This window comes from Euprymna scolopes, chromosome 13 (assembly GCF_053919585.1).
Source record: "Euprymna scolopes isolate OS-2025 chromosome 13, ASM5391958v1, whole genome shotgun sequence".
In the NCBI taxonomy this organism is placed as follows: domain Eukaryota; kingdom Metazoa; phylum Mollusca; class Cephalopoda; order Sepiida; family Sepiolidae; genus Euprymna; species Euprymna scolopes.
Genome location: NC_136494.1, coordinates 145,820,177 through 145,843,765, shown reverse-complemented (window position 1 = coordinate 145,843,765; position 23,589 = coordinate 145,820,177). Strand labels below are relative to the sequence as shown.

The window sequence follows — 23,589 nt, the reverse complement described above, 5'->3', positions numbered from 1 at the left end:
TTTTATTTCTTTGTTTTTATATCCAAACAGGAAGTCTGACAGCCATGCTTCAAATTAGTACACAGACTTCCATAATGGACAAGCCACAGGATGTTCCTAAAGAGGCCAACAAAGACATCGTCCAGCCGTCTCCATCTTTGGACAAAACATATGCCCCAATTCCGGTAGAACACTTGCCTGAAAAGAACACAGCAAGTGTTTTCTCCTCTATACCAATGCTGAAGTCTTCCCCTTCATCCTCAGCCTCAAATTATGCCCATTATTTACCAAAAACCTCAGCTTCATTCTCGTCCTCATCATCATCAGCTACTTTCTCTTCATCATCTTCATTTTCTAACCCTTCAAATAATGCATCTTCCTCAACCAGCTTCCTTGTCCCCGACCAAGTTGACAATCTGATGGTTGGAGCCAGTGCTGCATCAACCGCAAGCAATGTGGATCTCTCGTTCCTTGACAGATATTCTTCCAGTTATAATGATCCGATCATGGACAATCCGAATCTGGACAACATGTCAATTCAAAATCAAACTCACAACATTATTGAGCCTGACTATCTCTGGGAAGATGTGAAAGAATTTATACTCTTTACTGACAATTCCACCAAAGATAAATCTGAGTATGCATCATCACAAACATTCGACTTGAGCTCTTTTGATTTAACGAAATTCTCAAATAGTTATGGACTTTTCCCAGACAATCAAACTGAAACTGCCGCAGCTAACAATGTCAAAAATTTACCCCCAAATTTCAAACATATGTGAAAAAAAAAAAAATTGTAAGTCATATTTTATGTTAATATCCTACTGTATATTGAATTACAAACTATAATTTGAAGACATTTTTTTTCTACAAATCTACTCATCAAAATAAAAAGGGAAAGTGGGGAATGTGGTAGTGTTTCTATACAAATGTAGATACTCCATTAACCGTTCGTTTTTAGAATTCAAACTAATTAAAAAAAAAAACAAAAAACAGAAAAATCTTTGTATGTACCATCACTGAACAAGGAAATGTCATATTCCAAAAATGATATAAATTGAACAAGTAGTTTTATTTCTATAAAGAAAATCATTTTTATACGATTTAATGAAATTAATGTGGAATTTTTAGCATTACAAGTTTGATATCGCAAATTAGAATTAATGTTGATTTATCTGGCCTTTTTTCAAGATGGCAATGCAAGACAGTCCCTTTTTGCTTACTCATAAAATTTGATTTTCTTGATTAAAAATGAAACTACTTGATCAACTTGTGTGATTTAAGAGCTTTTGACCATTGAAGCATCCACAAAAATTGGTACATTTTAAAAAGTAATACAGCACTTTTAATCTTAATAATTGGTTAATTATTTACAGTAGATTTGAATTTCAGCATTTCTCTCAAACAACCTGTATACTAAAATCATGATTCATCTCGTTTTCTTGAGTGATAAAACTATATTTAACAAATAGTTAAAAAAATGTACAAGGGCAGATAACTTTATTTTCTTAGAGAACAGTTATCTGCCCCTGTACATTTTTGGTCTTCCGACAAAAGGAAGATGGACCTGTAAATTCACCCTTGTCCGTTCGTCTGTCCGCACTTTTCCCAATAACTGCACTTTGAAATATTTTGAAATCTTGCACAAACATGATATGAGTAAAAAAGTAACAAAATGAATTTTCTGGGAAAACTCCGGTTGCCCCCTCTAAGAGTGCCTTTCGGGTTAAAACGGCTAAAATTGACATTTTTGTGCTTATTAAAAAAAAATTGGTAACTTGGATTTTTATAAGACTTTCTGAAAAGTTGTAACTAACTGATTTCTGTATAATTTTGTTCGTCAATAATTCGCAATAACTCTTTCTAATGCCGCAGGGGCTCTTTTAGGCCTACTAAAAACACTCCATTTTTGGGACTATTTTACCATATTTGTCCAAAATTTTTTGTGTATGTCTATTTAACAGTTTTGCATGGTGCTGAACTCAAAGTTAAATATGTTAAGACCTTGGGGACTTTTGGAGCTAAATGAAGGGAGTGCAATGATGGACTTAGTCATTTCTTTTTTTACATCATGCGGAAGTCAAATTAACATATGTTAAGGCCTAAAACTGCACTGTTCGTTCATTTTCATCAGGATTTGATATCCCCTAGGGACTTTTGGGGCTAAATGGGGGGGGGGGGGTGCTGAACTTTCATTTTTTTTTTTTTTATGCCTTGTTCACTGTGCACTCACGGGGGACCATCCATGCTTCACGTGTTCCCTCACAAATGTGCAGCCATGTTTATTTTTAGTTTAATTTTCATGCTATATGATAAACATTTGTATTTATTGAGTACTAGCAGGGAGGGGTGTACCCGGGTGTTTGGAGGTGTATGTGTTAAATAAAAAAACGTTAAAAGAAAAAAAAAAATTCAGTAGGAAGGTAGGATTGAACCCTGAAGCCTTGACGCGAAAGTAGAAACGAAAGGGAAAAAAAGCCAACCACCTAACCATCTCGGCCATGAGGGCAGAGGAATTGATAAGCATGTTAACTTAAGGGTTAAAAAGTCAAGGAGTTTTGATTGACAGGTGGCCACTTAATGAGGTCATCGCGGGAGCGTTACAATGACGTAGCAGTTTTTTTATTTACTGCGGGCAGTCTTTTGGCATTTGTTTACTTTGTTGCAATGCGGGGCACTTTTGGCTTCCCCAAGATGATGATGAGGGGGGGGGACAAGCTCCCTATTTAAAGGCGATTGTCCTAATTGAATAGCAATTGTCTGATAGGAGAAACTCCGCATTGATCAAGGCTGATTGCTTTTGGACGTTCTCAGCGATCATGCCGGAAATGCTGTCTTAAGTTTTGTTCTGCTTTTATTATATGAAAAAGCCTAATCCACACATGGCGTTCGGAAAATGTGGAATATTTAGCTTTTCAAACTCAGGCAAATTAAATAGACAGGTGCCCCCCATTGTTAACACGTAGATATGATTTAGACATGATATAAAAAGTTTTGAGAATGAAGGAACCGATTGAAAAGCTTGACGAAAAAAAGCCTTTCGTGGACATACACAAAAATGCACACACACACACACACACATTTTGCCTTTTATATATATAGATTGCTTTTAACCTAGAAAATGAAATACATCCTGATGTTTGTTTCAGAGAAATGCTTAAACTCGTTTCATTGTAAGTAATTTTCAATCATTCAGATATTGCACGTTTTTATGATATTATTCATCATCATGATATATGAATCCGAAGATTCTATTGTTGGCATTGGTTTCTCCGATATTTTACACTTTTTTTTTTTTTTTTTTTTTTTTTTTTTTTTCATGGTATTGTTGTTAAGAAACATTAATTAAACTTCATCACAAAATAAAGTAGATACGTGTAATTATTAAATCGGATAATCAAAAACAAATGGAAAATGGTCCTGAGACACCTATCAGGTTGATAAGAAATTTCTTTGGTTAACTTTTAAATTAAGATGAACATATCTCGGCTCAACCAAAAATTTATTAATTGAAATAAGTACCATCAGAATCAACATACTTTTGCTAACGCAAAATAAGTGTATTTACGCCAGTAACGTAAAAATCTTGTGTTCTGGTGGCGATGAAGTCGCTGAAGATGTTTTCAATATCACTTAGGTTTTTTCAAGCAAAAAGTTATTAAAATGCTTGAAAAAGTGGTAGCCAGCAGGTGAGAGGTCTGGAGAGTATGGTGGATGAGGCAGTTTTGTAGCCCAATTCATTCAACTTCTGCAGGTTGGTTTGGCAACGTGCGGTCAAGCATTGTCATGAAGGAGAATTGGGTCTTTTCTGTTGACTAATGCTGGGTGTTGTTGCCGAAGTTTCTGATGCAGTTCATCCATTTCTTGACCGTACTTCATAATGGTTTCGCCTACATAAAAAAAATTGTAATGGATGAGACTGGTCGCCGATCATCAAACAGTCAGCATGACTTTCTTTTGGTGCAAGGCTTTGGGAAATGTCATGGAGCTTCGTCGGCATCCAACCACTAATCTGAGCATTGCTAATTGACGTAAAGAACCCACTTTTCATTGCAAGTAACAACCTGGTTGGGAAACAGATAATTTTTGTTGCGTAAAAGAATAGATAACACTTCATAGCGATGCTTTTTTTGGTTGTTTAATTCGTGAGGCACCCATTTATCAAGTTGTTTTTGTCTTTCCAATTTCTCTCAAGTTTTTTTTTTTTTTTTTTTTTTTTTTTTTTTTTTACACAGTGATCACCACTTATCAAGGCCCGGAAGCCACTCAGGGATAAGGGTTATTGTAAGTACATCACGTTAGTGAGGAGATTTTATGAAGTGTTTAATTAGGGGGGCGGTTCATTAGGAATTTGTTAACATTAGACTTGAAGACATCCAAGTTGTAGTCTGGAGGGAAGCAGGCAGACAGAACAGAGTTCCACAGGCGTGCAGTTCTAAGAAAGAAGCTTTGCTCATGAAATCCGCGTTTTGATTTAGGCACAGATATAGAGTGGGGGAAATTTTTCACAGTGGATTCAGCTAGACGGGTGTTTTTTGTGAAAGATTGGCGAGGGGGGACCAGGGATTGGAGTTCAGACGAGCACCTGCCATGAAAATAACGATAAAACAAGGATAGGCTCGCAACGTCTCTTCTGTGGGAGAGGGGTTGCAGGGTAGAGAAAAGGGCATCCCCCACTAAACCACAAAGTCTATTTTGTACTCTGTCAAGGCATGATAGGCTGTTTTTGGCAGCTCCTGCCCAGATATGGCAACAGTATTCCATCCTTGGACGTACTTGGCTTTTATATAGATAGAGAATTGCATCAGTAGTGAGATATCTTCTGGAGCGGTAGAAGGATCCCACCATCTTTCCTGCGACCTTGGCAACAGACTTGATGTACGTGTTCCATTTCAGATCAGGAGTAAAGGTCAAACCCAGAAGCTTGTCAAAACACGGGGCCTCACCCAGACGAGAGCCATCCATCACAATTGATGCCAGCTGGGGATCAGAGCGTTGATGATGTAAGGATAGGAGTTTGGTTTTGGATGCATTAAAGGTAACTAGCCACATCTTCCCCCACTGAACCACGCGCTCGAGATCAGAGGAGAGAGAATCCGAGAGAACTTCGTCATTTACAGCCTTTGATGTGTTGCCGTAGATGGTCGTGTCATCAGCATATATGTCAACGAATGATTTAAGTATGTGTTTAGGGAGGTCATTGATGTAGATCAGGAAGAGAGTTGGGCCCAGGATTGACCCCTGAGGGACTCCAGCATTTATATTGCAGGCCTCCGATTTTTGTCCATCTACCACTACTCTTATGAGCCTATCAGAGAGAAATGATTTAATGATTGAGAAAACATTTCCAGTTATACCGTAGCTGGAAATCTTGTGAAGTAGACCCTTATGCCATACTTTGTCAAAGGCCTTTGATATGTCAAGAGCAATTGCCCTAGAAAGGAAGCCTTTGTCAAGAGATTCACTAATCCTGTGGGATATAACCGTCAGCACATCTGCGGTAGATCTTGCAGAGCGGAAACCATATTGTGTGTCACTAAGAAGGTTATTCCTGCTGAGGTGGTTGACTATTTCTCTATTTAATATTGATTCCAGTAACTTACTCATAACACAGAAGACTTATTGGTCTGTATTGAGAGGGAGATGACTTATCACCTGAATTCTTAAATACAGGGCAAACTGATGAGGTCTTCCAGGGGGTCGGAAAGCACTTCTCCTTAAGGCAGCGCTTAAATAGTTTCGTAAGTATGGGAGCAAGTTCTGGTTGAAGCTTTTTTACACTATAATTGGGATGCCATCAGGGCCAGTTGCTTTACTGGAATCTAGGTTTTTTATTAGCTTGGCGACCACATGCACGGATATTTGTATGTTACCTAGCTTGTTCTGTGTTATAGGAGGAAATATGGGGAGTTGATGGCCTTCGTCGCATAGGGTAGAATTAGCTGCAAAGTTCTTTGCAAATAGTTTGGCCTTGTCTGACGCTGACGAGATAACCTCTGGTCCATTGATAATGGTTGGGATAGAACGCACACTTCTGTTCAGGATCCTATTTGTTATTTGCCAAAACTGGTGGGAACCAAGCCGCTGATCAGCTACCTTGGATTTAACAGACTGGGCATATAGCTCTCTTGCATTTTTTATTACTCTTTTACAGTGGTTGCTGGCAGTCCTGAAAGCAGCTTTAGTCTCAGTGCATCTATTACGTGGGTAGTTATGGAAAAAGTGATTTCTGTGCGCGATAGCAGCAGCACATTCTGGGGAGAACCATGGCTGGCTGTTAGGTTTTTGTTGGAATTTTTTAGATGGTATGAATTGGTCTATGCCTACAATTAACCATTCGGTCAGATCTGATACTATAGAGGACACTTCCTTTTTAAACATGGAGTGCAGAGGTAAATCAGATATGAATGTACGGAAGCTATCCCAGTCAGCCATAGAGTATCGGTATACAGTACGGTGGAAGGGTACGTCTGATTGCTTCTTACATTTTGTTTTTATCTTAACTGATACGACGGAGTGGTCGGAGGATCCTAAAGGAGAATGAACGGTACATGAACATAGCTCAGGGGAAGTTGAAAGAAAAAGGTCTAAGAGGCTTGCATATTGATTGGGTGTATCGGGCACACGGGTGGGTTCGCGAACAATCTGAGTGAGGTCATAAGCAATGGCAAAATCATGACAAAACCTCCCCTCATCATCTGTCTTATTTGAATGGGTCAGCCATTCCACGTTATGGACGTTGAAGTCATCACAGATGTGGATGTTAGCCGAGGGATGTGAAGACAGTATGTGGTCTATTTTCTCAGGTATGCTCTTAAAGATAGTAACTCCGCTGTTGTGGGGCCTATAGTCGAATTCAGAAGCAGGTTCTCTAATAGTTGTGCATGAATTGGCTTTGACTAAGGTTCTTAATTGATCGTTGTCAACATCTGATGGCTGACCACTACACTCATCATTTTCAAGACTCTTGTCACTGCCATAAAATTTCTTAAACCACCATTGTGCTGTGCATTCAGTAGTGGTTCCTGTACCAAATGCTTTATTGATATTCTGAACTGTTTCAGCAGTTTTTCGGCTTGAAATAAGAAAATTGTGCGAATTTACTTTTTTTTTTCCATCTTTTAGTCAATGTTATGAAAAGATGACATAATTGGTTTAAAATGATTGTAATTTAAACGATTAGATAGAGCAAAAAATGCTCTTTAAAATAATATATAAAGTAAAGGTATTATAATGAAAAATTGTTTGAAAATATATCATTTGAAATCAAAATTAAAAATTCTGCAAGAACTTTCTTAACCTAATACAAATATTATCCAAATTTCAACCACACACACACACACACACACACACACACACACACACACACACACACACACACACACACACACACACTCTTGTATAGTAAAAATCATGCTCCAAATTTATAAGAAAATTCTAAGTTGAAACTTTGGAATAATCAGCCACAACTTTCAATGATTTTTTGTTAGTAAACTTTTTAAAGAAATATTTTGTTTCTAAAATTTCTAATAAATTCAGAACGTTTTCTTTTTATTAAAAAAATAATCCTGATGTTCAGTGCTTGGTTGATTGAGGTGATCATGATGTTGCAATCCCGGTTCCATTCCTGTCATAGTGTCTGTTGCGGTAGCATTGCGTGTTTAACGACGTAAATTAATGAAAATAGATATCAAGTTTATATATGTACAATGATATACTTTATTTAAAACAAGTAAAAATATTTATACATTTTTTATCACTATCTTTTTTGGGGGGAAAGTGTGTTCGTGTGTGATACGTGTGCGTTACTTGATCTGTTATGTGTGGACTGAAATTAGACTATTTGTTTAATATGATTACAGAAGTGATTCATGGATTGTATAGTTCGTTTGTTCATAATTTTGCAAAGTTTAGCTTACCTCTGTAAGGCTGTATCAGTACGCAGTAGTTCTTTCCATTACCGAATTGATTTGTATGTGTAAACCAGACTTGGAGTGTGTGGTGTGCCGATCATAACTGTTGCATGCCAAGAGAGAAAGAGATGGAAGAAGATAAAGGGAAGATATTTTAATGGAAGCTAGTGTCAACACCTGCCTGCCAGAAGCGAGGTCAAAAAGGGTGATAATTGCCTATTCTTTCCCTTTTACAAATTGTTTGTGTGTTCGCCATGCATGAAACTACAGACTAGTTTTTAAACTAATGTCTCTCTACATGCAAAATATATATGTGATACTGATAACTGTCTTTCTTCCTTGGGTTGCTCATTCCTTCGTAGAACAAGTTTTCTACCAACTTGCATGATGAGATACAAAGACTGTTAAGATCAGCAGTTTGTGTTTCACTGAATGATCCTGTATGTATGTGTGCGGTCATTCTAAACTTGTTCATTTCTGTTTTGGAACAAGTCTTCTCTGCCAACTCTGATGATAAGATGGGAAGAATATTAACCCTTTCTGACCTGAATTCATTCAATCATAAATAAATGAATATAACGGCATAAATAAAGTGGGAATTGATTCAAACCTTGTACGTATTAGTTCAATATCTGGGTAGATGCCAGATACCTCCAGATTGCAACTGTCCATTGCTTACCTTCAGTATGCCGCCATCTGTCTCAGAGAGTGGAGGATTTCGTTTGTTGTCATAAACACACTTTTTTCAAGCACTATGAATAATTAAGTTAAGTTTATGTAATGCAAAAATTCTCAGTGGTAGTTTAACTATTGAACTTCATAATGAAAGACTTCAGTGAAAAAAGTCTTAAAATCAGTATCATTATCTTTTAAGCTAACTAAAATTAACAATATTTTTTAATCATCTACATCATAATTCAGGTCATAAAGGATTAAGATAGATGGCTGTGCAACCATTTGTTTCACCCAATAATATTGTGCCTGTTAGCTACTCTGTGGAAGACGTATAGTCACATTTGAGTGAGCATTGTTGTCAGGCTCAAGATCGATATACTCATTTGAGTATTGTGTATCCAAATTAATATTGACTGTCAGATTGAGTAAGTCAACAGCTATGTTTGCCTCAGCCAGTAATTGACCATGTAGCACAGGAATATCTGCAAATTATCATGGAGGTCATCAGCAACAAGATGATTGACTGTCAGAATTTAGAGTTAACCTGTTCAACCGCAACATTTTTGCCAGCTCTGCTTTATGGATAAAAACTCTGGTTGTTTAATATATCCACCAACAGAAACTGAGGGTCACCCAGTGCAAGATTGCAATCTACATGAGACGATTGGGTCAGTAACAAGTGTCTGGAGATGGTAATTAAGGTAGATGATGTGGTCAACCAGGTCGAAAAATCAAAAACTTAGGTAGGTAGTCTTGTTTGCCTGGAGAATGGATGACCAATGGTTGCCAATCGACATCAAGTGCTTACTTGTCTGACGGGTAATATGCTAGTACTATTTACTGTGACCAGATCAGAGATGAAACAACTGGGGCTCACTGGAGATGGTCGATTCTGGGCCATTCAATCTGGTATTGGTCAGCGATGACAGATCAAATAAAAGAATAAGTTTTTTGAAATAACTTTTATATATTTTTGACTGTAGAACTCATTTCCAACACTAATTGTAAAGTTAACCATTATGAACACTAATTGTAAAATAAACCTTAAGACTATTATAAATTTCTGTTAATCATAACACCATGATTTATTCTATTTGTGAGTAAAACGGTTAATTTTTCAATGAATTATGGGAGTTTAAACAACATGCAAATAAAGTCAAATTTTGCAGTGAATTTACATTAGAAAATATTTTATTGATGGGAGGAGAGGCTTTTATTTTTATAACTACATTTTTATCACTGTAAACTTTAGTGCATAATAACCAATAATAATAAACCATCTAAATATTTTGAGAGAAATCTAACAACTGTTTTAAAGGGTGTGTATTTTGATCCAAAATTCTGCAAAATATAAATAAAAATCCAAGCAAAATAAAAGCCAAACTTGTTTTTAAACGTTTCATTCTATGTGGACCCTGTTAAAAAACTGTCAAATTTATTTTGTGAACACTGCGTTTAAATAAATAAAAAAAAACTTTTAATAGAGGTTGCATTATTATTATTATTATTATTATTACCCCCCCCCCAAAAAAAAAACAGAAAAACTCTAAAACCTGTCGATTATTGATTATCATATTTAGAGCATAGAGATTGTTTTAACTTTATTGTGAAATGGTCACTTTATTGTCGATGTAGTCGTAAGCTCTAATTTCAGCAGAAACAATTTTCTCTAAGTGTAAACTTCATCTACATTCATTATAAAGTAAAAAGTCTGTATTTATATATATATATATATATATATATGTATAATAGTGAACCCCATCCACTCACTCTGAACTGTTGTTATTTTCATGGCAAGTGCTAAACTAAACTCCAATCTATGGTTCCCCCCTTACCAAACTTTCACAAAAAAAAAACACTCTACTAGCTACAACCACAATAAACGATTTCCATGACACTCTATCTGTACCGAAATCTAAACGCAGATTCCATGAACAAAGCTTCTTTCTCAGAACTGCCTATCTGTGGAACACTGTTTTGCTGTCCTGCTCATCTTTCTGAGCGCATATGAATGCATGTGAAAATAGCAGCAGCCAAAGAATAGATGATTAGCGAAAATATTAGCAGCAGCAGTTAAAACATGTATGCAAATTAGCAGGTGTGCACGAGATTGCATCACAGAAAAAGGAGAGAAAAATACTTCACATGGTCGGCAGAAAGAAAAAAGTGTGTACCAGGTCAGATTGACATGTAATCCCCTGGTGGTGGTGGTGAGACATTTAAATTGGTGGCAAGACAGCAGGATTTTGTTAATCTCATGGCAGACAAAATGAACAGTAATAAACGACTTGTATTAAAACAAAAAAAATACTGAGTTAGATTTATTTACTTTTGTTTGCGTGTTCCTTTGCGACGGTACCAGATGACGTGAGGGTCCAAGAGAGGTTTGAACTGTAACAAACACCGTTAAGGACATCCAACTCCCCCTCCACTGTCGAAATATGGAAAACGGCATTAGTCTCAATCAAGATAGATTTCTGGAATCGTAGGTTTGAACAAGTTGATATAAAATTAGAATCTTTAATCTTAGGAGGACTCGACGTTGCCCGGGATAAAATGAGAATCAACAAATCTTCCACACTTCCAATATTTTTATTGTCCTCAAAATCGGTGAAATCGCCCATTGCCTACTCTAGTCGAGAACCCACTGCAGTGCACCGAGAGGAAGTTTTACATGCCTCCCCACAGTAACTTAATCCACAATACATTGTAGTGTACATTGCACTGTAGAGAACCTACTGTTGATTTTATATGCATGACCTTACTGCTTGTGCAATAATAATGGCTTGAATAAAAGTTTAAAATGCAAAAGTCAAGTATTATGGTTCGATTATGTTCTAACAGAAACATGCATTCTGTATAGGCTCTTGTCTTATCCAAGAACCTACTGTTGATTTTTAAACATCAGTCCTTTCTGCTTTTCCGGTGATAAAGCTTCTCAAATGCATGTGTGATGTTAGGTTATATAAAGATGTTAACTATGGTCAAAATTGGACTGTTTTAATCGGATTTTTTTTTTTTTGATTGTCGATACTTATTTGAGGCATTCTGATACAAAACTTATCTAAGAACCTACCAGACACAAAGTACACTTGTGTAAAATTTAAAATAATCAGCCCTGTCGTTTTGGAGTCTATAGGAAACAAACTAACCCCCCTACACACACACGCACACAGTGCCTTTTATGTATAATAAAGCTGACATCGTGCTTGTATGTTTATTCTCTCCGCACATGAAACCCATTGTGAATGTATATCTTTATTGTTGAATCCACAAATGTGACATATTGGAGGGGGGGGGAACAAAGAGAAATGGTGATTAACAATATAACATTTACTTAATTTACAGTTTATATATATTTGTGTACGTTTTTGTGAGGCAAAAATGAAAGTGCGCATGCACAGAATATGTAAATTTAGTTGTAGGTATCGCAACAGTTGTGAGGCACTTTTTGGAGAATGTATGAGAGAAAGTCTCAAATCTAATAAATTTCACATTATCGGCTAACCTACAACCTCTGTCACATCTCTGTACATCTTTTACAAGTACTTTAATCTTTAATAGAATGAGTGACGCTTTGATTCACATATTCCCAACAAACAAACATAATATAGTAATTGTTAGTGTAAATTTGGTAAATTGGATTGCTTAAGGGGAACTGCTCAAGAACTTGTTTACATTGGACTTGAAAACGATCATATTGTAGTCAGCTGGAAAGCTGGCAAACGGGAGAGTTTCACAGATGTGCAGTTCTAAGAACAAAGCTTTGTGCATGGAATCTGTTTAGGTTTAAGCACAGATAAAGAGTGGGGGAAATTATCTATGTTTTCAGCTAGACGAGTGTTTCTTGTGATTTTTTGCTGAGAGGGGGACCATACATTGGAGCTCAGACAAGCACATGACATAAAAATAACGTTAAAGCAGAGACACTCACAATGTCTCTTCTTTGAGAAAGAGGTTGCAGGAAAGAGAAAAGGGCATTCCCCACTAGGCTACAAAGTCTTTTTTTGAACTTTGTCAAGGCAGGATAAGATCTTTCTAGCAGCTCCTGCCCAGATGTACAACAGTACTCCATCCTTGGACATACCTGGCTCTTATATATGTAGAGATAGGTGTATCAGCAGTGAGATATCTACTGGATTGATAAAAGGATCACACCATTTTCCCAGCGATCTTGGCAACGGATGTGATCTACGTGTCCCATTTCAGATCAGGAGTAAAGGTCAAGCCCAGAAGCTTGTCAAAACATGGAGCTTCCACAAAACAAGAGCCATTCATTTCAATTGATGCCAGATGGGGATCAGAACGTTGATGTAAAGATAGAAGCTTGGTTTTAGATGCATTAAAAGTAACCAGCCACTTTTTTCCCCATTGTACCATATGCTTAAGATCAGAGGTGAGAGAATCAAAGAGAACTTGGTTGTTTACGGTCTTTGATGTGTTGCCATAGATGGTAGTGTCGTCAACATAAATGTCTAAAAATGATCTAAGGATGTGATTTGGAAGATCATTAATGTAGATCAGGAAGAGAGTTGGACCTAGGATGGACCCCTGAGGGATTCCAGCATTAATACTATGAGTATCTGATTTCTGCCCATCAACTACTACTCTTATGAACCAATCAGAGAGAAATGATTTAATAATTAAAAAGACATTTCCGGCTATACCATAGCTAGAGATTTTATGGAGTAGATCTTATCAAAGGCCTTTGATATGTCAAGAGCAATTTCCCTAGAGAGGAAGCCTCCGTCAAGAGATTTTCTAATCCTATGAGATATAACCATAAGCACCTCTGCTGTAGATCTAGCAGAACGAAAACCATATTGCATGTCACTAAGGTTATTTTTTCTGAGGTGGTTGACTCCTTCTTTATTTAACAGTTTGTTGATTCCATCAAAAAAGATAACAGGTAAAGTCTTTATTATTTAAAAGATATGCTAAGAATAAGAGCAGGTCTCACAAATAAGAGAGTTTTTATTTTTAATTTATTATTTCGTGGGAAACAAGTACAAAATACTATGCCAGCTTAAAAAAAAAGAAGTTATTTCCAAGGGAAATAACTCTGGCCTAACATCATGATAGTTTACGTATATTAGTGATTCCCAACCTTTTGACACTCGTGACCCCTTACCTAAAAGTTTGTAACCTACTTGGTCCTTACTATCCGCAGTTTTATTTTATTTTTACTTTTGTGAAGGACAGAGAAAGAAACCTTAAAGTGGCTAGTGGTGTGATACGTTATCCACCAATCAGCATAGACATGTGATTGACGTGTCCACAGCAAGTACGTATACGTAATCACATACACATTCGCTCATAGGCAAGTATACATACACTCATACAATGTCGTTGAAGTAATGTAGCACACCTTTACAAAAAAAAAAAAGAAAAAACGAAACATGTAGTTGAAATATAAATATTATTGGTTAGGAATCCCTGGCATATAGCATAGTAAAGATTTTTACCTTCTACTATAATTTGTAAAGTTAAAAAGGAATAACTATTTGAAATCATTTTGCCATTGAAATGATAAACGCACCAAAATCTCAAAATAATAAAAAACCAACAAAACAATGTTTTCTGAATAAAAAAATTTGAGAAACTGAAGAAATTCTTGTAGAATTTATTTAAAAACACTTTTCTAGCTTTTTTCAACCAAATCATCTATCCACTAGCATTTCAGCCCGGCGTTGCCCGGGTGTTTGAATGTGTATGTTGAGCAAAAAAACAAAGTGGCAGTAAGAAGGCAGGCTCAAACCCGTACCGGAAAGGAGGAAAAGAACGGGAAAAACCTGACATCTTTGCTGATACTACCACCGCCAAACCGAAAGTGACATTTTTTAAAAAAATTTAGGCTAGACAATTGAAAGAAGATGACTTGCAAAAATATCTGCGAAAAAAAACGACCCCCCTCCTTGTAGAAAAGTGCCCAGTTTAAGGTGAACATATTAATGTTTTTAGGCAATTTTTCGATATTTGTCGTCTGAAAGCTTGAACTTCAAAACGATACCGATCTTGGTAAAATCCGTCGCCTCTGTCGAAAGTGTTGGACAGACATGCAAACATACATACATAGATACATTTATATATTGGTAACTAAAAGTTTTCGACCCAAACCGATGAAAAATCTTGCCCTATCTCTGAATACCCTTTATGTAAAATTTCAAATGTTTAGACCAGAAATTGTCTGAGTAATTTGATAGACTGCAGAGTTCAAATTTATTTAACTTTGACCCCTATTATGACCCCTTAACATTTATTGTTTTGGGCTCCAATCAAGTGAAGTTAGATCCATGTCCAAGGAACCTATATCTAAAATTGCAAGTGTTTAGACCCAAAATTGTCAGAGGAGTTTGGTAGAGTTCTCAAAGGTCAAATCGTTGAACTTTGACCCCTTAAGTCAAATTTCTGGCCAAAAATTGATCCCAAATCTCGGTAACCTGTATATCAAATTTCGAATCTGTAGACTTAAAATTGATGGTTATTGCGTAGGGAAATGAACACATACACAGACACGTTCACACACACACACACACACACACACACACACACACACACACATATATATAAAGTGAACGTGTCTGTGTACATTTTCCAACGCAATAACTCTGTCAATTTTCAGTCTACCAACTCGAAATTTGATATAAAGGGTACTGAGATTTGGGAAAATCTTTGTAATCCGTTTTCAGCCAGAAATTTGGCAATTAAGGGGTCAAAGTTCAGCGATTTGACTTTTGAGAACTCTACCAAACTCCTCCGACAATTTTGGGTCTAAACACTTGTAATTTTAGATATGGACATGGATCTAACTTAATAACGTGATTTGAGCCCCAAACAATAAATGTTAAAGGGTCATAATAGGGTCAAAGTTAAAAAAAAAAATTGACCGCTTTTTTTATTTTTTTTTTTTTATCAACATACACCTCCAAACACCCGGGCAACGCCGGGCACCCATGTTAGTATTAAAATAATTTTATAATTTAATTTGAAAAATTCACTATCCAGAATTTTATTTCTTTTTAAATAAAAAATAATGCATTCTGGATGATGAATTTTATTTTTTTATTTAAATTTTCCGAAATGACAAAAAAATGTAAAATTCTAAAATTTAGCATCAGGTTTTATCTTCTTAAGTTCAAACTAACGTGATAAGTCCAAAGTTGATGCGTGTTTTTAAAATCATTTCTCAGATTTTTGTTTTCAGCACTGTCATATTGGTATCAATAATTGAGTTAATCGGATCAAATTGTAGTATCTGTTCAGTCAACTACAACATACCTTATGATCTCTTCACACCACCTCAGGCTTTGTGGAAACTCAAAAGTTGTATCTGACGATTTCAGCTAAGTCGATGGAAGGCTTCTTTTTTGAGTTGCTGTGCTGAAAGCCATGTTCAGCCAGCAGAGGTCAACAGTTCATGGTGGCACTCAATGCATCATGGCTGCTAATCATTGGATGATTATCCCTCGTTTGAGCAACAGAGGATGCAAAGGGAATCTTTTCGTGCATAAAAACATCCAATGAGAATTTAAATTTATCATTCTAGTTTTTCACCCCAACACTAACTTGTCTCCACAGGATGCAGCAGAAGGTGTACCATAGATACAAGATATAGAAGGTGTACCATAGATACAAGGTGCCTACAATAAATTTCCAGATTTTTTTTCATATGGGGCCTTTTATTCATAGTATACACAGAAAACTCAAGTCCCCTTCGAAGTAATCTCCTTCAGGTGCAATGCACGTGTATTGTTTTTTTATTTATTTATTTATTTATTTATTTTTTTTTTTAATTACATTTTTACCCCAAACAAGGCACATTGCCACTTTGTTGTAGGGGACTACTATCAGGGACATAAGCATCAGGGGTACTGGGTAGGAAGTTGGGCAGCAAGATGTCGGTTCACGTTGCATTTGAACTTCTGCATGTCAGTGCAGTCGGGGAAGCAGGGACCCGGAAGGGAATTCCAAAGTCTAACGGTTCTGTGGAAGAAACTACTGGAGTAAAAGGCTCTCTTACATCTAGGGATCTCTACCGTGAAGGGGTGGGATTTAGCTGCTTGTCGGGTTTGTCGGGAGTATTTACGTCGTGGGGCACAAGTGCTTGCAGTTCGTCAGAACATTCTCCGTTAAAGTACTTGTAGAACAGGCAGAGGGATGCAACATTTCATCGATGGGACAGAGGCTGAAGTTTAGCTGACAGTTCAGGACGTATCAGATTGGCGACTCTCTTTTGAACCTTGTCTAGGAGCGAGAGACTAGTAGCAGATGCACCAGCCTAAATATGACAACAATACTCTATACATGGGCGAATGGTGGCCTTATAGAGGTATAGGATACTTTAAGGCATTAATAGCTTTCTAGCACGGTAAAGAGAATCCACCTTCTTCGCAGCAGCCCTGGCAATGTTCTCAATGTAATTGTTCCAACTCATGTTTCCTGTGAACGTTAGGGTTTAAAAGATGTACTTTCAGATAAAGAGCCATTGCTATTGGTGGTAGAGAAGGTTTCTTGTAATTATTGAAGGAAACAAGTTTAGTCTTGGCAGCATTGAAGGTGACCATCCATTTTTGTCCCCATTCCACTACAGATCGGAGGTCTTCCTCTAGTGTTTCTGCCATTTCTTTAGATATGTGTTCATTTGTTTTCTTGTCGTATCTCTTATAGAGCGTGGTGTCGTCAGCATATATACCCATCTCACAGGCAATTTTGTCAGGGAGGTCATTTATGAATATTAAGAATAACAGAGGTCCAAGGATAGACCCTTGAGGCACTCCCGCATTTATATCACATTGTTTAGATGTACGACCGTAAAGGATAACCTGGATTTTTCTCTTATCCAAGAAGGATCTTATTATGTTAAGTATTCTACCAGTGATGCCGTATGATCTGATTTTCTTGAGAAGACCCTCATGCCATACCCTGTCAAAAGCCTTAGATATATCTAGAGCTACCGCTTTGTCCAGTGACTGGTATATACGTTCTGAGATTAGTTAGGATGTCTGCTGTGGAACGGGCTTGCCAAAATCCATATTGTTGGTCAGTCAGAAGTTTAGCATCTGTAAGGTGATGGACTAGAGCTTGGTTAATTATGGTCTCAAATATTTTGGCGAAAAGTGGGAGGAGGCTAATGGGGCGATAATTTACTGGGTCAGTTCTTTCGCCAGAATTCTTGAAAACTGGCACTACAGAAGCAGTTTTCCAGCAGGCAGGAAAGCAAGATTCATTAAGGCATTTGTTGTAAAGTTTGGAGAGAACTGGAGCTACTTCGGCTGAGCATTTTTTTAATAGCACAGCCAGGATGAGATCAGGTCCACATGCTTTTGCAGTGTCAAGCTTTCTTATGATAGCATGCACCTGAGCAGGGGTGATTTTCAGATCTAGTGTGGCGTCTGTCTGCAAAGGAAAGTCAGGCAGGGGGTGGCTAGCAGAATCCAGTGTGGAGTTGGAGGCAAACCGTCTGGCAAGCATGTTAGCCTTCTCGGTTGCTGAGTAAAAAACCTCATGATTGTTGGATAATGGGGGAATTGTTGATTGCCCATTATTTATTACACTGTTGTAGATTTTCCAGAAGTCTCAGGTTCCTAATTTCTGTGCTTCGATGCGTTTTTGGGTGGTTTCAGTAAATTCCCTCTTAGCTGTTGCTATTTCTTTCTTACAGTTATTTCTGGCTTCTATGTACTTCTTTCTGTTTGAACTGGACTTATGTCAGTTAAATATGCGGTATACATGCTGCCTTTGAAGTGAAGCATTGGTGAGAGTGGGGTTTACTATAGAATTTGCGTGTGGGAACATGTGCTTCAATTGCCGCTTTGAACCATTCAGTGGTCTCATTTGCGCAATGTTCAGCAGCAAGTGAAAAGATATTTTGCCATGGAGTTCCCTGATGAGGTCCCTGATGGCTTCCCAATCAGCCTTTTTATAATATCTTGTTGTTTTGAGCAGTGGCTCTTCAGTTTTGGCTCTGGAGTTTAGGGCGATTTCAACCGTTACCACTGCATGATCGGTGTTCCCAAGTGGGCTGTGAGCATTCGTTACAGTCATCGGGAACTGTGGTCAGAAACAGGTCTAGAAGTGATGCATGTTGTTCTTGCTGGTCTGGAAAACTGGTTGGAAACGTCACCATCTGTGATAGGGAATGAGATCTGGAAGCATCATGAAAGTCCGCTTGAGCAGATCAATGGCCCTCATCAAAGCCTCTTTCATCTCCTCAATTGTCTTATAACGGCGGCCTTTGATGTTTTCCTTGAGCTTAGGGAATAACCAAAAGTCACACGGAGCAAGGTTTGGACTATAGGGAGGGTGAGGAACTGTCTTGATGGCCATCTTAGTCAAATGGATGGAGTTGTGAAATCTTTTGCATCTTCAGTTCTCCGTACTTTTTTGAAAAAAGGCGCAAAAAATACAGATCACCCTCTATCAATTTAAATAAAATCAAAACGAATTTTTTTAAGTCGATTTGGGATTTGCAATTTTTATTATCTCAAGAGTCATATATTAAAATATATGAATGTTTTTTTTTATTATTGGAAACCTGTTATAAAAAGATCTTTGTTTAAACTTCATATCATGTAATATTTGAATATCATTTAAAGCTTTTTAACAATAATTATTTTTTAGAATCATATTTTTTTTATTATAATTCAAATAGTTATATTACCGAGAAAAACAAATTATCAAGAAAAAAGTAGTTTTTTTTTAACATAATATTGATTTTATGTCCAGTTTTATTTACAACTTTAAGGTAAGGGAAATAAATAACGGGATTTTATATATATATAAAAATAACCTTTTTAATTATTTTATCTTTTCAGCTTTCAAAAATGTTGAAATTTTTATCAACTTACATTTATTTTGTTTAGTTTTCGTAACATGAAATATGGGGGTAGAACACCTAAAAAAAACATATTTCCTCTAATATATTTAACAAAACTTACTTTTATTATGTAAGTTTATTTAGTAATGAATAAATATCGAAAATGTCAGGAAGATATGACTATTATGGGATTTTTGCTAAATTTTTAAAACGTGTATGTCTACAGCTTAAAAAATGTCACTATAGAGGAACGTTTTAAAGCGTCGATAATGTAAACATGATTATTGTCTCGCATGTTCATTATTTTTGTATGATGTAAAAATTAAAAAAAATATTAGCAGTTTATTTAAATGGTAAAAAAGTTAGGGTGATAATATTAAATTAAATTACAGCTACATCATGTTACATATAGGAGGGGTTAAAACTGTGGCGTGCATTGGAGGTACCTATAGATCATAAAGGGTTAATTTTATTTGAACCCTTAGTCTACTTGGACTTGCCCTCTAAAGCAAATTTAAAGACCATAAACACCCTTGTGACATTAAGAAATGATCATTGCCTCCACACTAAGCTCAACCGTGTGTCATCCTGTGATGATATTCATTTACATTAGTCCTACTGCAAATCACATTAATGTTTGCTCAGAGCATCGATGAGCTCCTTTTGCATTGTGTTCTGCAATCCTGAACGTGCTGCCTCCAAACTATGAATATGTATCACTATCACATTTTCAGAATTCTGCATTGTTTATCATGTTTCTAAGCTTTATGCATTCCCTAATCAGCTAGGCAGTCGATTCTAAAGGGTTTTATGACCTGACTTAACAAAGTAAAAAGGAAAATGTAAAAAGTATAACTACTGAAAAAGAGAATCTGAGGAAAAAATCGAATGAGTTCAACTGATGTAATTTTACCTTAAAAAAAAAAAAAAAAAAATCAGCAACCTTTAATATTTACATAAATTATCTTTTTAATACCATAGAACTACGATCAAAGGGAGCTAACTCCTTTTCTGTTTCAGGCGGAGTTACCTCCCGCCTTTTATCTCTGTTAAGTGAGTTCTCTTGCATTGAGACATGAGTTTGGAGCGAGACAGACGCTAGCAGATATCAACATAAGGATGACTTTGAACCAAGGTAAATAAAGATAGAAATACATTATTTCTGTTTCTGATAGTCGTGATACACAAACTTAATATTCAACAAAGACTGATAAATTTAATTTGTATCATTCTATGTGTTGCTTCCTTAAAAAAAAAAGAAGAAAATGTCTACATGAAGTCGATTGTGCATATCTTCATTTCTTCTGCTTTTTGTCATTCATGTGCTAAACACATAAGCACAAAGTATTAACAGTTAATATATGCCAAATCACATTCATAATAATATATTAGGTTGTTCAGAAAATAATGACCAATTTTTTTTATGACATTCCAACCATACAACAGATCACAGCAGACCAATAATGATGAGGAATTATCACCGATGACATTCTGCCTTTTCTACAGTATACTCTAAATATGAACTTCTATTATGCACCTTGTGAACACATGCAGCTTATTTCTTTCAAAATTATGCAATTCATCAAACCCAGGCAACTGCGCAACTAAAAAATTGATGACGTCACTTTTTTTCAGACTGCCATTAACTTGCAATATTCTATTCCTTCTTAGATCGACTAGGAGGAGAGCAATGTAGCATCCACTATATGTGGCCGGAACAAATCTTCGGCAGAGACATTCTAATAGTAATCACCATTTTCAATACTCATACGTTTGAAAAGACACGTCATAATGTGCCCATACGCACACATGCAATAAACGAACTATGTTACACTTTGCATGCAGCAATACAACAAATAGTCCGGAACATTCTAGAACTCTTCTATAAAAGCTTTTGCATGCGTGAATTAAATCGGTCCAATCTAGGATGCAGTTCTATGAATAACAACATCGCTGCCAACTCCGTCATTGTGTGCTACGTTAAACCACCAACATGACTTTGCATGTGTCATACATCTAAATTCTCCACATGGAAAATGCCCTATCAAACGAGAATTAATTTTTTTCAACAAGTTATTTCGCACTGTTGTTTGCATACATATTGAACACACACGCATTTCACTTAAACAAGTAATGATTTTATTTTCCCTTCACAAAATAACCACATGTGCTCCCTCTCCACATGTAAATCTATAACCATGAACTTTTGCCTTTTCTTTGAGACACACATTAACAAAGACTATCTAATGAACATTTGTTGCAAAATCTCCACGTTGGAATGATTTGAATTCCTTTTTTTATAACATGTTAATAAATGGTGTTAGTTCATCCCAGTACAGTGATCTCAAGTTCTTATTCGAATGTTATTTTTTCCGAAGTTGTTCACGCCTTTTAAGTTTATGCAGATGTGGGTGTTACTCAGTAGAATTATTCTGTAAGTTGGAGATCTCATTAAATTTATCTTTAACGGTCCCAGTGATCCTCTACTACTTTCGACTTATAGATATCACTGCACCTGCAACCTTGATCTCTAATAACAACGGCTTCTGATTGCAGATTGGTTATCCTGCCACGTTTCTCATTTATGCTGTTTGATTGGATGGCCTGTTAATACTTGGAATCATTATTAAAGAATCTAAACTCGCAAAATTTTTTTTATATAAATGAGATTCCATGTATATAATTTTATCATGAATTTGCTGTCTGCGTTTTGTAGGAAGAATGAGGAAAATTGCTGTTCTTGAATAAAATGATTCCAAAGCAAATTTCAACTCTGATCCTAACTAAAACCCTAATTCCAACGCAAATTCAATCTTAAACACAAACCAAACCCAAATCCAGCTGAAACGAAACCTAATCTAAAACTCCAATATAAACTCAATCCTAACCACCTCCAAAAAACTTACACCAAACAAAAATCTTCAAAACATTGAACTAATCACCCATCTCCAACCCCAATCAAAATTCAGCTTCATTACAAATTGTAATAATTTTGGGGGGCATGGCTTAGTGCCTACGTTTTTGAAAACAAAATGTGTTTGAATTTGTAATGTTCTAATATAGAAATTGGAGCAGCAAACTGATACTGCGAACCCTAACCTTTATTCCAATCTCCACTTAAAACTCACTCTGTATTTCTTCGCGCGCGCGCGCGCGCACACACACACACACACACACACACACACACACACACACACACACACACACACACACACACACACACACACACACACGGAACTAGAACAAAATAAAAAAATATTATTTCATACCAAAACGACATATTTTTGATGATTGATTCACATAAAGAATTGGTCCTACATCATGCAAATTAAACAAGTAGTCTAATAAATAAAGACTTGTCTATTTCTGTTTGTTTGTCCTGACTTCGAAACTATTGAAAGACTTTTGCAAACAAACTTGCAATACAGATACTTTGACTCGGGGTGTATCAAACTCCAGACAAACTTGATGAAGGTCTATTCTAAAGGAGGTAAAAAAAAAAAAAAAATGACCTGGCAGAGCTTGAGTAGATATTCATACCAGTCGATAATACATCCTTAGCAATTAGTCCAACAGTGGTCTTGCTTATGTTTAAGAATTTGCTCGCTAGTAATAGTTATCCTCTTAATTTTAATGTATTCAAACATGGCTCATTAAAGGGAGATAATTCTCGTTTTGGTTTGTAAAGAGTTATTTCCCCTTTAATGTTAATACAAATAAAATCAGAATACCCGTTGGATTTTATAAAATGCGCCTTGTTAAAAGATGTAGACAGACATAAAATAAATGAATGAATGGTTTGTGTAGAAGACCGACAAAAAAGTCTTTAGTCTATTTTTAGTAGTTTTTCTCTCATGAATACTGATTTCTTACCGATCAAATAAAAATTATTTTTATTTGATATTTCATTATTTTTATTTTACTTTATTTTAGCTTGTGCTTACACACACACACACACACACACACACACACACACACACACACACACACACACACACACACAAGGTTTGAAAAAATATATATGTGGCAATTAAGCCTGACGAATTCTCACAAAAATGAAATGTAGGAAATTCTTTGTAGCTTAATTGGCATATATATTTTCAAAATTTACTGCCTAGTTCTACTTACGTATCGAGCACTGTCAAAGTAAATATTGAAAACGCTCACAAATTTTATGTAGATATATAAAATTATGATAATAATAAT

General features: G+C 36.2%; 1 protein-coding gene across 1 annotated transcript in view; it reads left to right on the top strand.

The window, feature by feature from the left end:
* The window catches only part of LOC145292221 (uncharacterized), a 61,597-nt gene extending 60,710 nt beyond the window's left edge, over positions 1-887 (top strand). The window contains exon 7 of the mRNA XM_080138543.1: positions 31-887. Within this exon, the coding sequence (XP_079994669.1) occupies positions 31-761 (731 nt within the window). The 3' untranslated portion in view covers positions 762-887. The remainder of the gene's footprint in view (positions 1-30) is intronic.
* Positions 888-23,589: the final 22,702 nt, after the last annotated feature.